General features: G+C 39.3%; 1 protein-coding gene across 9 annotated transcripts in view; it reads right to left on the bottom strand.

Annotated features, from left to right (window-relative positions):
- Positions 1-17,912, bottom strand: part of epha3 (eph receptor A3) — a 128,570-nt gene that overhangs the window by 34,089 nt on the left and 76,569 nt on the right. For 8 of the 9 annotated variants that reach the window (XM_036139515.1, XM_012876836.3, XM_012876837.3 and 5 more), the window contains 3 exons: positions 15,553-15,912; positions 8,563-8,687; positions 604-766 (listed from right to left, as the gene is read on the bottom strand). In XM_036139515.1, coding sequence (XP_035995408.1) covers positions 604-766; positions 8,563-8,687; positions 15,553-15,912 — 648 coding nt within the window. The remainder of the gene's footprint in view (positions 1-603; positions 767-8,562; positions 8,688-15,552; positions 15,913-17,912) is intronic. The other variant, XM_021323737.2, reaches the window with a different exon arrangement.

The following is a 17,912-nucleotide window of genomic DNA, read 5'->3' as shown; positions in this document are numbered from 1 at the left end:
GGGCTTTTGATTGATTCTTTAAGGAGGATAGGGCAAAAGCCTGTCACTTCTTGGTAGGTTTGCAGATATGCCACAAACTTTCTGTTTTTGGATAATGGACTGAGTGAGTTTCTGTGAGATGTTCAAATATGGAGCATTGTTTTACGGCCTAACCCTGCTTTATTCCCCTTTCACCACTTTATCTCTAACCTGTCTGGTGTGTTCAATGGTCTTCATGATGCTGTTTGCCCACTGAAGTTCTCCAACAAATCTCCAGGATTCACAAAACAGCTGCATTTATACTGAGTTTAAATTTCACACTTGTTCCTAACTATTTTTTAATGGACTTCTGCAGACAGTTGGTTAAACTGGATTTTATTCCAGGGTGTCAGGGTAGTGGATGCCTAATAAATGCCCTAATAAATGTGTCAGCCAAACTTTACAGACTTTCGTTGAAAAAAAAAAAAAAACATCCATTTGCTTTTGCCTCATAATTGTACAGTACTTAGTCTTGGTCTGTAACATAAAATGAGTTGACGTCTGTGGTTGTGATGCAACAAAGAGTGAAGAGGAGATATTAATACTTTTCTAAAGTAGCGTAAAAAAGGCTGCTGCTAGGCTTACAGTCAGGGCTGGTTTCGAACTGGAAGCTGGGACTGGTGGCTCCATATCCAGCAGCGGTGCGAGCTCTGATCTGGAGCAGGTAGGCCGTGTTGGGCTTCAGACCATTCAGGGTCACGTTACAACCCCGAGCTCGTAGGATGGTGTAGCTGGTCTCCTGCTCTTCCTGGAAGACAACAGAAAACAGTTGGGGAATTTAATATTTATAATTAGGTGTATATATTCTTGTTTTCTTTGTTGGTACCATAAGGGAATATAGTACACATAATACACAATGTAAAGCAGTGTACAGAACCATATACAAGGCCGTTTTTGAATAAATGCAGATGTATACAGGAAAAGGGAGGGGAGAGGATTTGACAGCTTCCTTTCAGGCTGATGAATTGTCCGTTTTATATTTTATGACTTCTTTCCTACTGATCTCTAGCGATAGGACAACAGGTAGATTTACACACCAGGTCTGCATTCAATTCATTGTTTCCAGATGTGAAAAAAAGGAAAGGATACCAGAAAAAAAGAGAAGAGAGCAAAGGTTGGATGAGAAAGAGAGGATAGACAACATAACCGTGTGCATAGGTTTACTACGAGTTTTCTTGGGGACAAGATGAGACTCAGTATTTGTTAGAAAAAGAAAACTGCTCTTGACTGAATCTATTTACAGAAAAAAAAGAAAATCTAAAGTCCTCAATAGTCTAAAGATTCTTCAACTTTTTTATGGCTATCTAAAATTATGCTGTCAGTGCACTGCCAACACATGATTGCAAACACACTGTTGTTGACCCAGTTCTAAGCAATGAAACATGGCTTTACAGATGAGAAACAGCACCAGCCGGATTTTAGGCTCCAATAAAAATCTATTTCGGATGACTTCATCATCAATCTTAAAACTGAGTTATGTTTGGAAATGTTGACAAACTCATAAAAGTCATTTGAGACAGGAACATATTCAAGCTTTGTCAAAGGCTTATTTTATAGACCCAATTTAACGCCAGATGCTCATTTGAACGGGCAGGCATCATGGGGTCTCGCAGACGCGCCGGCACAAACCCGCGCCTGTGCAGTCAGTGTCCGGAGGAAACTTCACGCCTCTTCACGGAGAAGAGCTTTAATGGTACGCAAAGCTTTTCAAACATGTACGTGTCTGAGGAGGAAACCGATACACCAGACCTGCGCTGGAACAACTTTTCAGCGCGACTATAAATCTTGCGCAGCCTGTCACAGGGCAGTGATTGAGACAACATGTGATCCCCTGAAAATAAAACACAGGTGTGATGGAACAACAAGAGAGAGAGAGAGAGAGGGAGAGAGAGGGAGAGTATTCGCATCCCACACTATGCGTGGCCCCTGTGCTCAGCTTTGCCTTGATAATCCAAACAAAGCTGCAGCAAATTACAGCCCCTATGTGTCCGCATGCAGTCATGGATGCACAACAGAAGTCTTGTAAATACACCGTTTTAGCAGGCATTCCTTTTTTGTTTAAGGGATCTTAAGACTAAATAAACAGCTCCAACTACATTGGTTTTGAAGCTCCCTCTAAGCTTTCTAGATTAGAAATGATAAAAAGTGCAGAAGCAGTCAGCAAAAGGTACTCCCACAAATTCTATTTTCGCAAAGCGCACTTGTAAATGTCTTGCCGGCTGCAGAGCCCCCTTTTTTGCCGGCGAAAGCGACAGACAGATCATATAGATCATACAGCTTTCCAGAAGATGAAACACCTCTCTTCTGGGAACCTTTCTGAGAGGGAATTCCCAAGAATATCACCAAAGCTATATATGGCTTAGGAAATGAACAACACTAGGGCCCTAACACTTAGGACATTCGAGCTGATGGTTTCATGACTGTGTGACATGGAAGTAAAGTCTGCAGTGGTGGGAGTTATTTTAGAAATTAAAACATGTCACAGAGTGATGCTTGGTCGAGGGCCAGATGTCAGGAGTCTGTGGACAAGGAATGTAAATGGGTTCAATAGGGGGCATCTTTCAGATCTTTGAAAGATACCTTCTTGCACCCCCCCCCCATCTGTGCATGCACAATCCATTAGTTTCCAGATCATTTTGTAAATTCTTCTTGTCAAGTAAGAACACTTTCTAAAGTTTTGAACACTTTTTACATGTTATACCTACAATCTGCAATATCATTTATTGGGATTTTGTTATAGACAAACGCAAAATTAGCTCAACATTATGAAATGGAGAGAGTAGGATTTTCACATTTTATTTTCAAATTAGATATGAAAATTATGGCACCAATTTGTCTTAATAAACTTTCCTGAGTTAATGGTTAGTAGATCCACCTTAAGTTTGTGTAACTGCTGCAAATATTTATGTTACAACCCCCTAAACCCCATAAACAAGGCAGCACAGGGCACTTAGGGATGGCACTCTTTATGTAAAAGGCTAACAGGTTTTCTTCCCAGGATCCCTTGCATTTAGGGCCTATATGCACACTCCAACCATTCTTGTAACAGCATTGTTTTTTGTTTCTGTTAACACATCTATGGGACAATGTTTTGATTGCAATCTAGTAGACATGCTAAAAACTGTGTATTTTCCGCGTCACGGCGCTAGTAGGCGGTATATTTGTTTAAAACTAAACAACACGTGCATGCGTAAAAACACTCCTTGGTTAATTTCTACTGATTGCGGTCTTACTTGCCCGTGTGCCAGGGCTTCCCCATACAAGCAGATTTCATTTGTCCTTTGTACACGAAAAACCAAGATCGTGGAGGTTTCAAATCCTCCTTCAAATTCCCATTTTCGAATTGTACCATTTTTAAGCAAAAACACACTATTGTGGTGCACACGAACAGTAGCAAAAAAGAGAAAGCTTTGCCATTATAGCCAAAAAAACGGCATATGCACGGGGCTAATTGCAGTATATCTTTCCATAAACTTTGGGCTTCAATGTTTCTGCAGAAGAAACACATACTTTACAGACCAGACGTCAACAAGTCTGTTTTAATTTTTTTTTATAAAGCTTATTTTAAACACAGGGCTCTCCCCAGGTTGTGTTTTATTTCCTGTTCTGTTTTTTTTCCCTGCAACAGTGAAGGGATGTCACTTTTTGAATACATAGAGGACATGGCCCTGGTAGCTCACATGACCGGCTCAGATTTTCTGGCCCAGTACCAACAAGCAGGGTACACCTTGGTCAAATGTTACAAAGACCAAATAGTTATTCTGCGGGGGCAGAGATAAAAACGGCAGGCACTCTCTCTTCCTGCCACTCAGCATCCCGGACCAGCAGGTGAAGTCTTCTATATACCCTACATAAACTGACACCCAGCTGTCTTTTAAAGAGCACAACAATGTCTACACCAGCTTAAAAAAACTGCAATCTTTTAACATCAAGAAGGGAATTTTAACACTGGTTTATAAATCTCTCATATAATCTGTCAAACCTTTTTAAACATTTTATCCTGACACAATTTTCGGACTGAGAAACTCAAAACCAAAACATCCTGGATCAGAAACCAGGCCAGAAAAATAATCGGTTCACCTCAAACCTCCCTTTCCAAACTGCACATCCGCTCTGTGATCAGGAAGACCACCCTGATCACAGAAGATCCTTCTCATCCCCTCCATCACTTATTCCAACCGCTCCCATCAGACAATTTACAAAACGTCATTTATACCGTTTGCTTTATCCACATTGAACTCTTAAGATAAAAAGTGTACTATTGCACATGTTAAACTGTTCCTTTTCAGTGTGCCCTATTCTGTGTTCTTTTTATCCTCATCTTAAAGTGCGTGTTAGGTTTTAACTGTAAGAATGCTGCTGTTGGACTCTTGTAAAAAAAAAAAAAAAAAGTAAAAAGCAATAACGTTTCTATTCTATTCTATGATGCTGTCACCTTCTGTGTTCAGGACGTTGTTCAGTGCTAGTTTTTTATTGTCTATGTTTGGATGGTTATATTATGGTAGATTGTGTTAGTTGTGCAAAACACCTTCCATTTTCAGAAGATGGAATGGACAGCCTTCCTTGTTCACTCCAAAATATTTTTGAGTTGAAAGTTTTCAATTCATTTTATAACCTATACCTCTGGCTTAAACTTCTCAGCAACTTTATCTACGACCTGTGTTTTGTGTTACTTGGTTTTCATGATTTTAATTGTTCACTAATGTTCTCCAATCAGAAAGGTCCATCTAAGGACAGTTGTTTTACACCTAACCAATTTACACACAGATGAACTATATTTACTAACCGAGTCAAACGATGGCACACCCGTGGATATATCTTAGGGTAAACCCTCAGACACACTGCTGTCTTGTGTGAAATCATGGGAAAATCAATAGAAACCTGACAAGACTTGATTCATCTTTGGGTGCAATGTCCAGATGCCTGAAGGTGCCACATTGATATGTTCAACAATTCTATGCAAATCGAGACATTCAATGTACTGCTCAGAAAGTTCTGCGTCTTTGTAGAAAATCAACACCAGAAAACTGGCAAAAGACCTTGTGAAGATGCTCAGTGAAGCTGGTGAGAGTCTTAATATCTGCAGCAAAACTTTTCCTGCATCAAACTGAAATGGGAGGCGACTCAATTCAGTGTAAGAGGTCATCACTCCAAGAGCAACATGAAAAGCCGATTCACAGTTTGCAAATCAAAGATCCTAATTTTGGGAGACATATCCTGTGGTCTGAGAGGACCATCCCAACTGTAAAGTATGGTGGTAGCAGCGTCATGTTGTGTGGGTGTTTTGCAACAGGAGGGACTGTGGGACTTCACAAAGTGCATGGTGGCATGGGGAAAGAACATTATGCGGAAATGTTTAAAACGTCTCCAGACACCAACCAGGAAATCAAAGCTTGGTCACAAAGGATTCCTCCAAATGCACATTGAAACTAATCACACTGTGAAGGTTGTTACAAAGTGACGTAACAAAGTCAGTCAGGAGGCCATTGTAAGAATGTAAACAAGCCATTGTAAGAAGCTTGTGGAAGGATGCCCAATATTTTTGACCCTTGTCATGCAGCACAAAAGGCAGTTCTGTCAAATACTAAGAAAAGCTACTTAAACTTCTGAATTTGTAGCTTTTTAAAACAAATAAAGTTATGTTTCTTGTTATTCTTGCATTATTGAAACCTAAGTTGTTTTGGTACTCTTAACTGTGTAAGTGTCTCTAAAAGCATTTACCTATTGAATTTTACTTGGGTTTCCTTAGGGCCCAAGGTACATACGTGCACTGTATGTACCTTGGGCCCTAACCACCACCATGCTGTGGGTCCTCAGTGAGCTTATGCTTGCAGAACAAATAAACCTCTTTCTCTCAATGATCTGGGAGGAGATTCTAATTAGGTGTTTGAGTTTTGTATTCCACAAAGAATAGCTTTTGACAAGGGATTAAAACAAATTGGTGAAACAGTTGTTTGTGCTTTAAAATGTTGGAAACCAGTATGAATGTGCAAAGATTTTCCGTTCGGTCTGTCCTTTGAACTTCACCACTACCCTGCTTTTAAATATCAAGCATTTGCGATGGGAGAGCATATGCTAGCATTTCAACAATAACAACTCACAATTAGACCATGCAGAGAGCTTTGACCCTGTATCACGCGTTTTCCCGACCTCATTTTTACATCTGAGAAAAAGACATCAAAGCAGAGAACATAGTTCTTCTGTCAGCTTACTAATCGAAACATGCGGGGTCACCATTGACATTCATACTGTATGATCTGAAGTACACTGATATTCACACATAGACACGCGTTAATACACACAGAATAGGCCAGACTGATTAAACTTGCATCCGCGGCTAATTACGCCATCAAATGTCAACCTAGCACAGCAACGGTGCTGAAAGCCAGTGTAATTCGTTCTGCACTAATTTCCCTCACAGAGAATGAGGGGCCCCACAGATGCTTTTACTGTCTGCTATAAAACTTGTCTCCATTAAAGAGCAAACTGCAAAGAAGAACAGCATGAGAGACTAAGGAAAACATGGAAATGAAGGATGAAAGATGAAAACGTGTGTGATGGGAGGGAACAATGATAAAAAAAAACACACAATGAAAGGAGGAAAACAAACAAAATCACAATCCCTAATATGGTGACAAATTGGTTGTTTAGAAGACCTAATTAAAACACTGCATCTCTGTCCCTTTTGAGGACCTCAGTTGGCTGTGCAGTGAGATTGCCAAGAGGATGCCAAATATCAAGTGTTGAAACAGGACCTAGAAAAGTGAGTACAGGCTCAACGTTTTTACTTATGGTAATCAAAAATTTAAAATCATTCTTGTTGACATGTATTTTTTGAATTACATCATCCTCTAAGCAATGTTCAACTATGAATAAATCCATGAAGAAATCAATCTTTCTTCTGACATTGAACATTAAAAATCAATGAAAACACTGACACAACAAATTCCTTAAAGATAAAGCTTAAAATATGACAATTAATAAGGGGTACCACTGTTCAGAAAAAAAAAAAAAAAACTTCCAGCTCTAATTGTGCTGTGTCTGCAGTGTTGTCTGCTTCACTTTCATCCACTTCCTCAGAGAGTCACTCTACATTCAAGAAGCTCTCTGTCTGCTTCATACATTATGTCATTACAACCTTTTAAAGTATGTTGTGTCCCAAAAGAGAACCTAATATATAGTTGTTTCTTGATCAACGTGTCTCATCTGCAAATGATGGAATCAAGTGGTGGTTACTACCACCCATTGGCATAAGGTCTCAAAAAACACCTTCTCTACCTGTCAGTTGTGCCTCAAGCTAATTTTCTATCGCTTGCTCTTATGACTAGTTAATGTGAAACAAAGTCAACGTCGACACATACTTTCATTACTATGAGAGCTAATGCCTATGCACCGTATCAGGGCCGTGATGGCATAAGACGGTCTCTCATTAACAGCATCTAACATGGTACAAAATTTAAGGGCAAATTTACAGCTTTTAAAAAGAGTGTACTTGATCTTCTCCAGTATAAAACCTTATTTAAAAAGGCTAAATCTTAAATACTTAAGTTAGTTATGTGAACCAACTAGCAATTTTAGTTTGTACACTTGTTCGATTGTTCAACACAAATATGATTTCAGTCAAACACATGTCAGGAAGTCATTGCCCTCAGTCTCTGTTTGCATAGACGTTCAGCATTTCAGGTATTTCATTAATCCATTTGATTGTCAATGCAAAAGCAATACTCTAACAAGATATTCTATGCAATAATAAATTATTTCAGCTGTGTATTGGCCAATAATAAATGTGTAACAAGATGATAATGGTATTAGAGTGATTCATTCAGACAAAAAAAAGCATAATAAATAAATTGCTGGACTGCTTGAAAATATAAGATTTTGTCCAAACTTTTGTTTAACCACTGGAAACTCATTAGAAGAGATTTAGACAATGTCTAGTACAACTGAATTCACACACATATGCCAAATCATTCTATCTGCTCAACAAATCAGAAATAAGCTCATAAGCTTTACAGACAGTTTTAAATAGTAAAGCAGATGATTTTTTTCTATAAAACAGATATAGTTTTTAAATATATGCTTAGATACTTTTAAATACATATTTGATAGACACATACTTATAAAACACCAGAATTATGTCTAGAACTCCATATTTTACTAATAATATTGGAGAAGATTATAAAACAGGAGAAGAACCAATGGACATCTGAATAAGCAGATGCAGAGGGAGTTTTATGTTCTAATCTTATTTAATTTATGGAAAAATTTTTGCTCTTATTTGAACCTAAATAGAAAACTCTGGAAAGCTAAAGTAGTAAAATAGTGAAAACTATTGAATAGCATCTTTAAAGACCACTTGTTACCATGCTATATACATTTAAATGACATAGTTCCTTATTCAGAAAAAAATACAATCTTAGAGCATTAAGTCTAATAAATCTATTTACAAAAATATTGAACTTTCTCTTAAGAGGGACTGTGCATCATCCTTCCTTATATGAAGACACAGAGTAAAGGTTTATAAAGGGTATTTCCTCCACCAACCTTTTCGTAGTATTTAATCTCATAGTCCAGGATGATGCCGTTGGGTCTGTCTGGTTCCTGCCAAGACAGCGAGACACTGTTTCGGGATGTCTTCTCCTTTCGGATCACAGTTACTGGAGAGGGAGCTGAGCCAGAGACATAGACAGACACAGGGAGAAGGAGGGAGAGAGAAGGTTCTGTTAGAGTAAAGTTCAATGGAAGTTCAGTCCCCGGTACGTAATCCTGAAATTGTCTATAGTTCCTGTTAGCCTAATTCAGTTTGCTGCCTTGTGGGGCTGCGTTAAAGCCTATCGGCTGCAACTGTGACAGGAAAAAGACAGAATCAGAGCTAACTCATAGACACACACACACACACACACGGTCTAAAAACATTCTCAGCTGAGGATTATCATTTCCAACAATGAGTTTAGACAGTAGGACGGACCGATGGATGAATGGATCTACAAGCTTATATGTAAGATATAGAAAACAATGTAAAACAAATAAACTAAACTAAACTAAACCAAGGCTGTCAATATTCAAATCTTATTCCATATATTTTAGAAAAAAATAAGAAAACAAATGATACAAAAGAATGCGAAATATCCTGCAGCTAACTAATGAAATGCATAGCTCATCGTATTACAAAGTACAGTAACAGGACATCTTGCCAAGTAAAGCTCACATTTTTAAAAAACAAACTTAAGTCCAAATGTCATGCTTTGTCTTTCAAGATTTACCACAGTTTTTATTCTTCCAACCCCTTCTTTGGAAGGCCTGCGATATTTTCCTGCGGAGACATTGTGAACCTTTGATTTCCTTGTCTCCCTCCACTGTCCTCGTCTCTTTTGGTTTGCCGCTCTCTTTTCCTTGCCAATTTTCTTTGCCAATCCTTCACCCATGCATCGCCTTGCCTCGAGGAGTTCACATGGTCCCAATCTAGTGATTCAACACATCTCCCCCTCTATCAAGCATTGCTTTCCTCCCTCATTCTGCTACTCTATTTCTATCTCTCTCTCTCTCTCTCTCTCTCTCTCTTGCTTTCTCTCTCTTCTCACTCCCTTTCTCATTTCCCCTTTTTACTGCTCTCTAATTGCCAGGCAGCTCCGGGCCCAGCTCAGCATCGGAGGCATCGACTTTTAATTTTATTAGACCACAGGAAAAAACATGTTTGTCTTTGAAATGTTCAAGCCTCTCTTGATTATGATTATATGGCCGCAGAATGTGTCTGAGTGCGCATATGTATGCTTGTGTGCATTTCGGCGGGAAGTTATTTTTTCTACTGTAATGAATCCAGATGGGGAGAATCTGTTTCTATACCCCCCTGCTCCTCCTTTCCTCCTCCTCTCCCTTTGGCTCCGACGGCGGGGTGAGGCTGTGCTTTTTATTGGCTCTGTGGTTTATGGTGGTAATGATTTACTGAGTCTGGGTCGCTTGGAGGCAGCTTCAAGTTCCTCTCCTCCCTGTTTTCGTCTCCACACCCCACTTCTAGCTCTCTCTTAATGTCTATCGCTAAGCACTTACATTGCTGTCACTCTCTGTCGCTGTCTGAGGCAAAACTGTAAAAGTGACACAGCGCGACATGCCCATAGCAGCTTTCAAAACTGACAATTACTTCCATTCACATGTGAGCAACATGATGCAGAAGATGGGCAGCAAAAAAAAAACATACATACAATGGTATGCAGTGAAAAACGATAGCTGATCATTGCTACCACAAACTTCAACTTGGTAACACAGGGGGTGTAGCACACAACTGTGAAAGTACACCAAATTCTACTGAGCGCATCAATGAAAGAAGCAGCAAAAAAAAAAAAAAAAAAATCCCACAGTAACTCTGGATGTGCTGTTGAAAACCACAGCTCTGGAGGGAAAAACTGACTGAAAATCTGCACTCCCCAAATCTGATCATCGAGGATAAGGGGCAAGAAAAAAAAAACATTGTTAAAAGGAAGCCTTAAGAAGTCCTTTTAGGGGACACGGCAATCATTTGAAAAAAGTGCTCTGGTCTTATGAGACCAAATTTAAAGTGCTGGGCCCTGATGGAAAAGGCTATGTGAAGAGAAAGGATAACACTACACATCACCCTGAACGCCTGTACCATGAAACATAGTAGTGGCAGGATCATGCTGTTGGAAAGCATAAATACAGAAGCTTGTTATTTTTCATGGCAAGGTGACTGGAGTCAAATACAGGGCCGAACTGGAACGCCTGTTAAGAGATAATGCTTGCTAGAGGCTGCGACAGACGTGAGATTGGGGTAAAGGTTCACTTTCCAGAAGGCCAACAACGATAAACATACAACTGCAGCTACAATGGAGTGGTATTGCCCAAAGCCTATTCAGGTGTAAGAACTGCCTATCAAAAGTCCAGACCTTTATCCAGTTCAAAATGCTTTCAGTTCAATTTGACTGAGACCGAAGCATTTTAGTCTCAAAATGTGCAAAGATCAGAGACATACATCAAATAGGTGGTTCTAAACACTATTAACTCATTTGGAATGCATAAAATTATCAGATTTTTATTTGTAAGAGAATTTGGAAAGCTGTATTGTTTTCTTTCACAATTAGTACTATTTTGTGTTGGTCTTTCACATAAATGGTAAACGGCCTGTGCTCGTATCATGCTTTTTCAAGTCCAAACGACCCCAAAGCGCACTACACTACACTGCTGTCAGACACCCATTCACACAATCACACCCTGATGATGGTGGGCTATGTTTGTAGCCACAGCTGCCTTGGGGCAGGCTGACAGAAGTGAGGCTACCATACTCTGACAATGGCCACCAGGCCATTCAGGTAAAGTGTCTTGCCCAAGGATACAATCACTGAGACAGTCTGAGCTGGGGATCGAACCGGCAACCTGCCAGTTACATCATGACCTCCCTAACTCTAGTGCCACCCAACTGGGGTTCAACTGTAGTTTCATCCTACCAACCCCATATAAGTGTGGATCACAGTTACTGTGTTTCTAGCATACCTATGAACGCAAGTGGAGGGCAAAGGAGGAGAAAGGAGGATAAATAACTGACAGCACCCTGACAGCTCAGCCAGGACACACTGCTCCTTCCCAGGGAAACACTTAATCCAGCTTTTAACAGCTCTGGCATCTATAGATGTCTGTATGTATGTGTGTGTATTTGAGAAAAACTTGAAGACCGGGGGGGCCTGGTGCGCTGACATACCTAATCCTTGTAAACTCCGAGGGTTGATGGAAGGTGTGCAGCTGCAGTCTGAGATATTTGTCTGTTTTGAACCGTGGGCACAATGTTAAGGTGAGCGCTTTGTGTTTTCATGTGTGTGCTGCCGTGTAATTCTCTGTGTGTTTGCTGATTAGCGATAAAAGATCCAGTGTGATCGCTCAAACATTAGGAGGCTGTTTAATATTCCTAGCACATGCAGGCCTCTTAGTGTTGATAAGCCTTCTTCAAATCGAATACATATTCACAGTGTGGAGAATACCCTGACTAACAACATGGATTATAAAGCTCGCTAAAGAAGGTTTTAAAGATTTACTAGATGACCTTATCGTTCTCATTTGGATCATTTTGATGCTTGATTTTCGATCCCAGCTGACCTTTATCCTCATAACAATAAATCCTTTGCGATTTCTTTGAACTCATCTGAACTAACACACATACACAAAGAAAATCAGTTTGAGTCCCTTTTTCTGTGACAATAGGAAAAGGAACTAGATATACTTTAGGTCCACTACCGGTATAAAGCATGTAAATACAGCTCTATATTATATTATGTCACCAATGAGATGTCTGGTTGATTTTGAAATTGTCCAGGTAACAGAACTCTGCTTGTGCTGATGTTCTTGGGTTAGACTGTGTACCTATGGTTCACAGGTCATTTGAAAGGACAATAAACCTCAGAACTCCAGGAATGTCCTAAATTACTTTGAGAAGGTAGTGAGTGTGAGAGTCTCCAAGGTATTCAGTGTTAAGTGGGATCAAAATAAGATAAAGAAAAGACATGTGTAGAAAACCTTTCAACCAATTAAATCATAGGATTACCACATTGTCTTTGTGCTGGAGATGTGTAAAACCATCCTGGCTGTTTTTATCATTTGTTGATCTGGCTGTTTTACCGATGGTTTGCAAATTTTGAAAAAGCAACTAGAAATTTAACAATAGCAACACAAGAAATATAATTAGTCTTTAAAGTAACACACAGCACATAGTCAAAATGATTGAATTTCATTTTTCTCCACATTTTTTTAATATTTCCATTATGAACCATCTAGGAGAAATGTCTCAAACATTTCTCAAAAATGGGGAAACAAAGGATTATGGGGGAAAAAAGTCTAGATGTGGTTTGGCTGTGCAAAGGGACAGTTAAGTAGAGAAAAATGACTTGGGTCCTTCAGCTCCTCCATGTGCAGGGCCATGGTTCTCAACCGGAAAAAGGTGGCTTGCCCTCTCCAAGTTGGGTGGGGTTCCTGCCTAAAGTGGAGAGATTAAGTATCTTAGGGTCTTGTTGCCAAGTGAGAGGAGAATGGAGCGGAAGTTCAACAGACAGATCGGTGCAACCGTCGCAGTACATTAGACCACTACATTGGTAGTTTTGCGGTGAAAAGAGAGTTGAGTTGAACGGTGAAGCTCTCTATTTACTGGTCAGTCTACGTTCCTGTCCTCACCTACGGTCATGAGCATGAGATTTGGGTCATGAGCAACAAAACGGGATCCTGGGTACAAATGGCTGAAATGAGCTTCCTCCGCAAGAAGTCCTGGCACACAGTTAGTGATAGGGTGTGGACCTTATCCAACCGGGAAGTGCTCAGAGTAGAGCTGCTGCTCCTCCACATCGAGAGAAGTCAGCTGAGGTGGCTAAGACATTTTTTTTTCAATTGCCCTCTTGGCGCCTCCCTCAGGAGGTATTCAAGGCATGTCTAACCGGAAGGAGGCCCAGGACACGCTGGAGAGGCTACGTCACTTGGCTGGCATGGAAAGGTCTGGGGAGAAGGAAGTCTCCGCTGCCCCTGCGACCTGATCCTGGATAAACAGATTACGAGGACAACAGCCATGGCACAAGGGAACAACTTCACCGAAAAGAACCAGGAATACGAGGATCAAACTATAAAAGTCCTGACAACAAAATTTAAAGACTAAATGTGTAGGAAAAGAGTGAAGAGAAAGTAAGAATGAAATATAAGTTAAGTAGCAAGAGCTTGATTTTTGTACGTTCCTTGCTCAAGTCAAGGATTTCTGAGGTTTGGCACTTTATCTTCCAGCTAGATTCATTTCACCAGAGGAATTTCACAACAACGCTTCTCTTTGCCTCTCTATTCTTCAAAGAATGAGCACAGGGAAAAATATTTGTATCAAAAGATTAATGGAAGACTTAGGAGGTCATCCTTAAGTTATGGAAGTTTTTAAGAGAAAGAGACTTTTCTTTAGTAAAGGAGGAGGCAATTTGATCCTGGTCGTTAAACAAGAGAGTTGCAGCCTGGGATCAGCTTGTAAATGTCCAGGGCTGATGGCTTGAGTACATATGTTTGGAGCATATAAACCATATGTTGTTATTATATGATAAAAATCATGGAGAAATATGGTGAAAAGTCCCCAAGTTCATATGTGATGTGTTCAGCAGTTCTTATATAATTTAAACCTATTTAATTACACCTTTCCTTTAGCTTAGAGTAGACATTACTTCTAAAATTTTGTTTTCTACAATCTTGTTTTGTTCTACTTTGCATAACTAAGATCAAATTCACATTAAATGTATTATATATAACTTCTAGACGTAATTATGAAACATTCAGCATGGCGAGAATATCCAGTCAATAATTGTAGGGAATTGTTTAGCTGTACAAATATATTTTTACAAGCTTTTTATCATAAAAGCAATTACATAAATGGTTAAAATTATTGTTTAGATGCTTACAATCATTATGAGAAATTTACAAATTAAATAAAAAATGGAGGATGGGTTTCCAAATGGGTTAGTACGTTTTCTGAACAAATATTATTTTTCAGGTAAAAACTAACCTGCATTTTTGTCCAATTTGATGATTTCCAAGTTATCAAAGATTCATAATATCCATATTTAAACTAAGCCTAAATGTATTAGTATCTCTAGCAGATTAGATTTAACTAAGGGTTTGTTGTCCAGAAATTAAACTGGCTTCTTGCTTCAGATAATAAAATAAGAAAAACAAAAAAACACATTTTATTTTTAATCAGTGATCAATAATCAGTGGAATAAGCTTTTGTGGCATTACAACAATAAGATGCTTCAAAGAATTCCTGACAAGCTTTTTGAATGTTTCCACCATGTTTTTATTTAATTTAAATTTAATTTTGCTATTGATTTATCCTTAGAGATAAGCCCCAAGTATTTGAAGCTTTTAAGATTCTGCCTTGGTTGGTTAGAACTAAGGTATATGAAATACCATCTCTGAAAGCACAACGCAGTGAACCTTTAATCAGAAGGCCTATAGCAGCAAGAAGGGCTTTAAGACCACGCAAGGCAACTGCTATTTTAATTACAGATTGGAAAAGCTTTGACTTCTCCAGAGTGTTGATTTCAGCTGGAGTATACAACCTTTATGTCTATTGCCGCTGACCCTATCTATCCCTTTATGATGACAGTGTCGCCATCTTCTGATGGCTACTTCCAGCAGTATAATGCGCCATGTCCCAAACTCAGATCCTCTCAATTTAGCTTATTGAACATGACAGTGCGTCCACTGTATTTCAATGGCCTCTGTAGCCACAAAATCTCAGTCCAAAAGATCACATTTGGAATGTAGTGGACCAGAAAATCTCATTATGGATGTGCAGCTGACAAATCTGGAGCAACTGCTTGATGCTGTCATGTAGATATGGACCAAAATATGTGAGGAATGGCACATTCTAATCCACAAAGACCTATAGGAGTTCTGAAGGAAGTCCATCCAGGTACTATTAAAGTGCACCTTAAAAAGTTACCAGTGAGTGCAAAACAGAAGTGAAAAAAAATATTTAAGCTCTTTGTGTGTCTGACTTTATGAAAGCATTCCTACCTGCTTGATTGGTGGTAATGGTGACAGCTGCATATTGTCTCATTTTGAATGCCAGTGGTGATACGCCGTTCTGTGCTTCGATCTCGAAGGTGTAATTAGTATGAGCCAACAGGTCACCCACTGTCACCGTGGTGTTGTGGAGCCCCGTCGCTCTTGGCAGAAAACGGACGTTGCTTCGACAAGGCTCACAATGCAGGGTCCCACTGGTGCTCACATTGGCAGCAGTGCCCCGACAGCGTTTGCAGAGGACATTAAAAGTGATGTCCCTGCGTCCTCCTGTGTCCTCTGGCCAGCTCCAGTCCAGGATAACCGAGGTCTCATTGATGGAGGAGATCACATTCCGGGGAGCTGATGGGGGTCCTGGTGGATGGTTAAAAAGAGAGGTTGAGGAAAGGTGCTTTACGAAAAGGAAGAGAGTTTGGGAATATTAAAAAGGAAGTACAACAGCATGAGCAAAGTTAAACCGATTAAGCATATATTAAGATCTGACATTATACTGCCTGGCCAAAAACATAGTTTCCACTTGATTTAACTAAGCAAATAGGTACAAACCTCCCATTGGATAATTACTGCATGGGCAATTATGTTTCAGCTGGCAACAAGTTATTTTGCTCTAACTGGTGCAACAAGTAGCTTCTCATTTCTTAAATAACCATGTCGAACGACACATCCCTTGGTCGTGGAAAATACAGTATGTCAGTCTGTTTACAGAAGGGTCCAATCATTGAGAAGTGTCAAGCAGAGAAAACATCTAAGGAGAATCTACCAAAATCGGGTTAAGAATTATCCAATGTATTAGTAAAAAGCTGTAAGGATAGTGGTGGCCCATCGTCTTTGAGAAAAAAAAGGTGGCCGAAAAAAAATCCTGAATGATCATGATCTGCAATCACTTAAACGTTTGGTGAAATCAAATCGAAGAAAAACAACAGTAGAACTTCGGGCTATGTTTAATAGTGAAAGTAAGAGCATTTCCACACGCACAATGCGAAGAGAACTCAAGAGATTGGGACAGAACAGCTGCTTAGTCTTAAGAAAACCACAAATCAGTAAGGGTAACGGGAAAAAAGGGCGTCGCTTTTGCTAGGCATTGGACTCTGGGGTTATGAAAGAAGGTCATATGATCTGGATTTAAGGACGGGGTCTTATCCTGGTTTAAAGCAGGCCTAAGACACCTTTCAGAAATGTTTTCTTCATATACTTTATCAATCAATCAGTATCTAAATTCATCATTCAATCATTGAAAAATAAAGTACATTCGGAATAATCAAGCATATGAATAGCTAGTAAAAAAATCATCCTAAAAATATTTGAAAAAAAAAAAAAAAAACTACATGAGTCCTAAAGAAGACTAAAAAGATGACTGTTGCCCATTAATTATATGAACCCTATTTCCATTCAGCAAAACAATAGCCAATGTACTGAAAAGTCACAGAAAACTTTTGATTTACACTTGATGTACTGATTGAAATTATCTGACATATATAATTGACATATATAATTATATAATCTTTGCTATGCAGAAGCCCTGTCTCACACGTGGGCACTACATAAAGAGGAATAAACTTGGCCATGATGTCTAGAGGAGTCTGGATATGTGTAACAAAAATGCTAACCAAAGATGTATTTTGTCTCAAAAATATTCAGGTCTTCCTAAGATAAATTGTTTCACTTTTTTTTTCCTTTGTCATTTCACTTTGTGCAGGTTTCCTTCTCTGAAATTGCAAGAAAAGAAGCATATGCCACAGCGTTTGTCAGAAAAAAATACTTGAATCAAACTTTGACTGACATATATAACTACAATGCACTATTACAAACAGATTTCCATATCCTGAGAACAAAGCTGTGACTAATGCACAGACAAAAAAAGAAAAAGAAAAAAAAAAACTGACAGATAACTCAGCTAAATTGTAACCAGGCAGAGGAAGAAAATAGAAAGAAATGATATTTCTGGATTATGACTTGAGATAAAGTCTTTTGTTTAAATGGTTTAAAGGGGGCATGACAACAAATTCCATTTTTCTGAGTTTTTGGGGGTATATTATGATCTGCTGTGCACTGATGAGACCATGTTAATGTCAGGGGCAGTCAGCTTTGTCTCCTTGCTCAAAAACAGTCAGATCAGAAAACAGTTAAATTTTCTACGTAGGTTATTTTCTATGTAATTAATATTTTCCAATCAGAGCACACCATCAAGCAAACTGCCTTTCCCCCTCCCCTCCTCCCCCAGCTGATACACCCAGCCCTGAGTCAAACTAGCATGTGTGACTGCTCCACTCGAGAAGCAAGGGCGGAGGAGCGAGCAGACGGCAGGCCCACATCAGCCTTCCTGTATCAGCTCGAAAAGGAGGCACTCATTGCAG

The sequence above is a fragment of the Fundulus heteroclitus genome, chromosome 7 (genome assembly GCF_011125445.2).
Source record: "Fundulus heteroclitus isolate FHET01 chromosome 7, MU-UCD_Fhet_4.1, whole genome shotgun sequence".
Classification (NCBI taxonomy): Eukaryota; Metazoa; Chordata; class Actinopteri; order Cyprinodontiformes; family Fundulidae; genus Fundulus; species Fundulus heteroclitus.
Note: the sequence above shows the minus strand (reverse complement) of the source record. Positions and strands in the feature narration are given on the sequence as shown.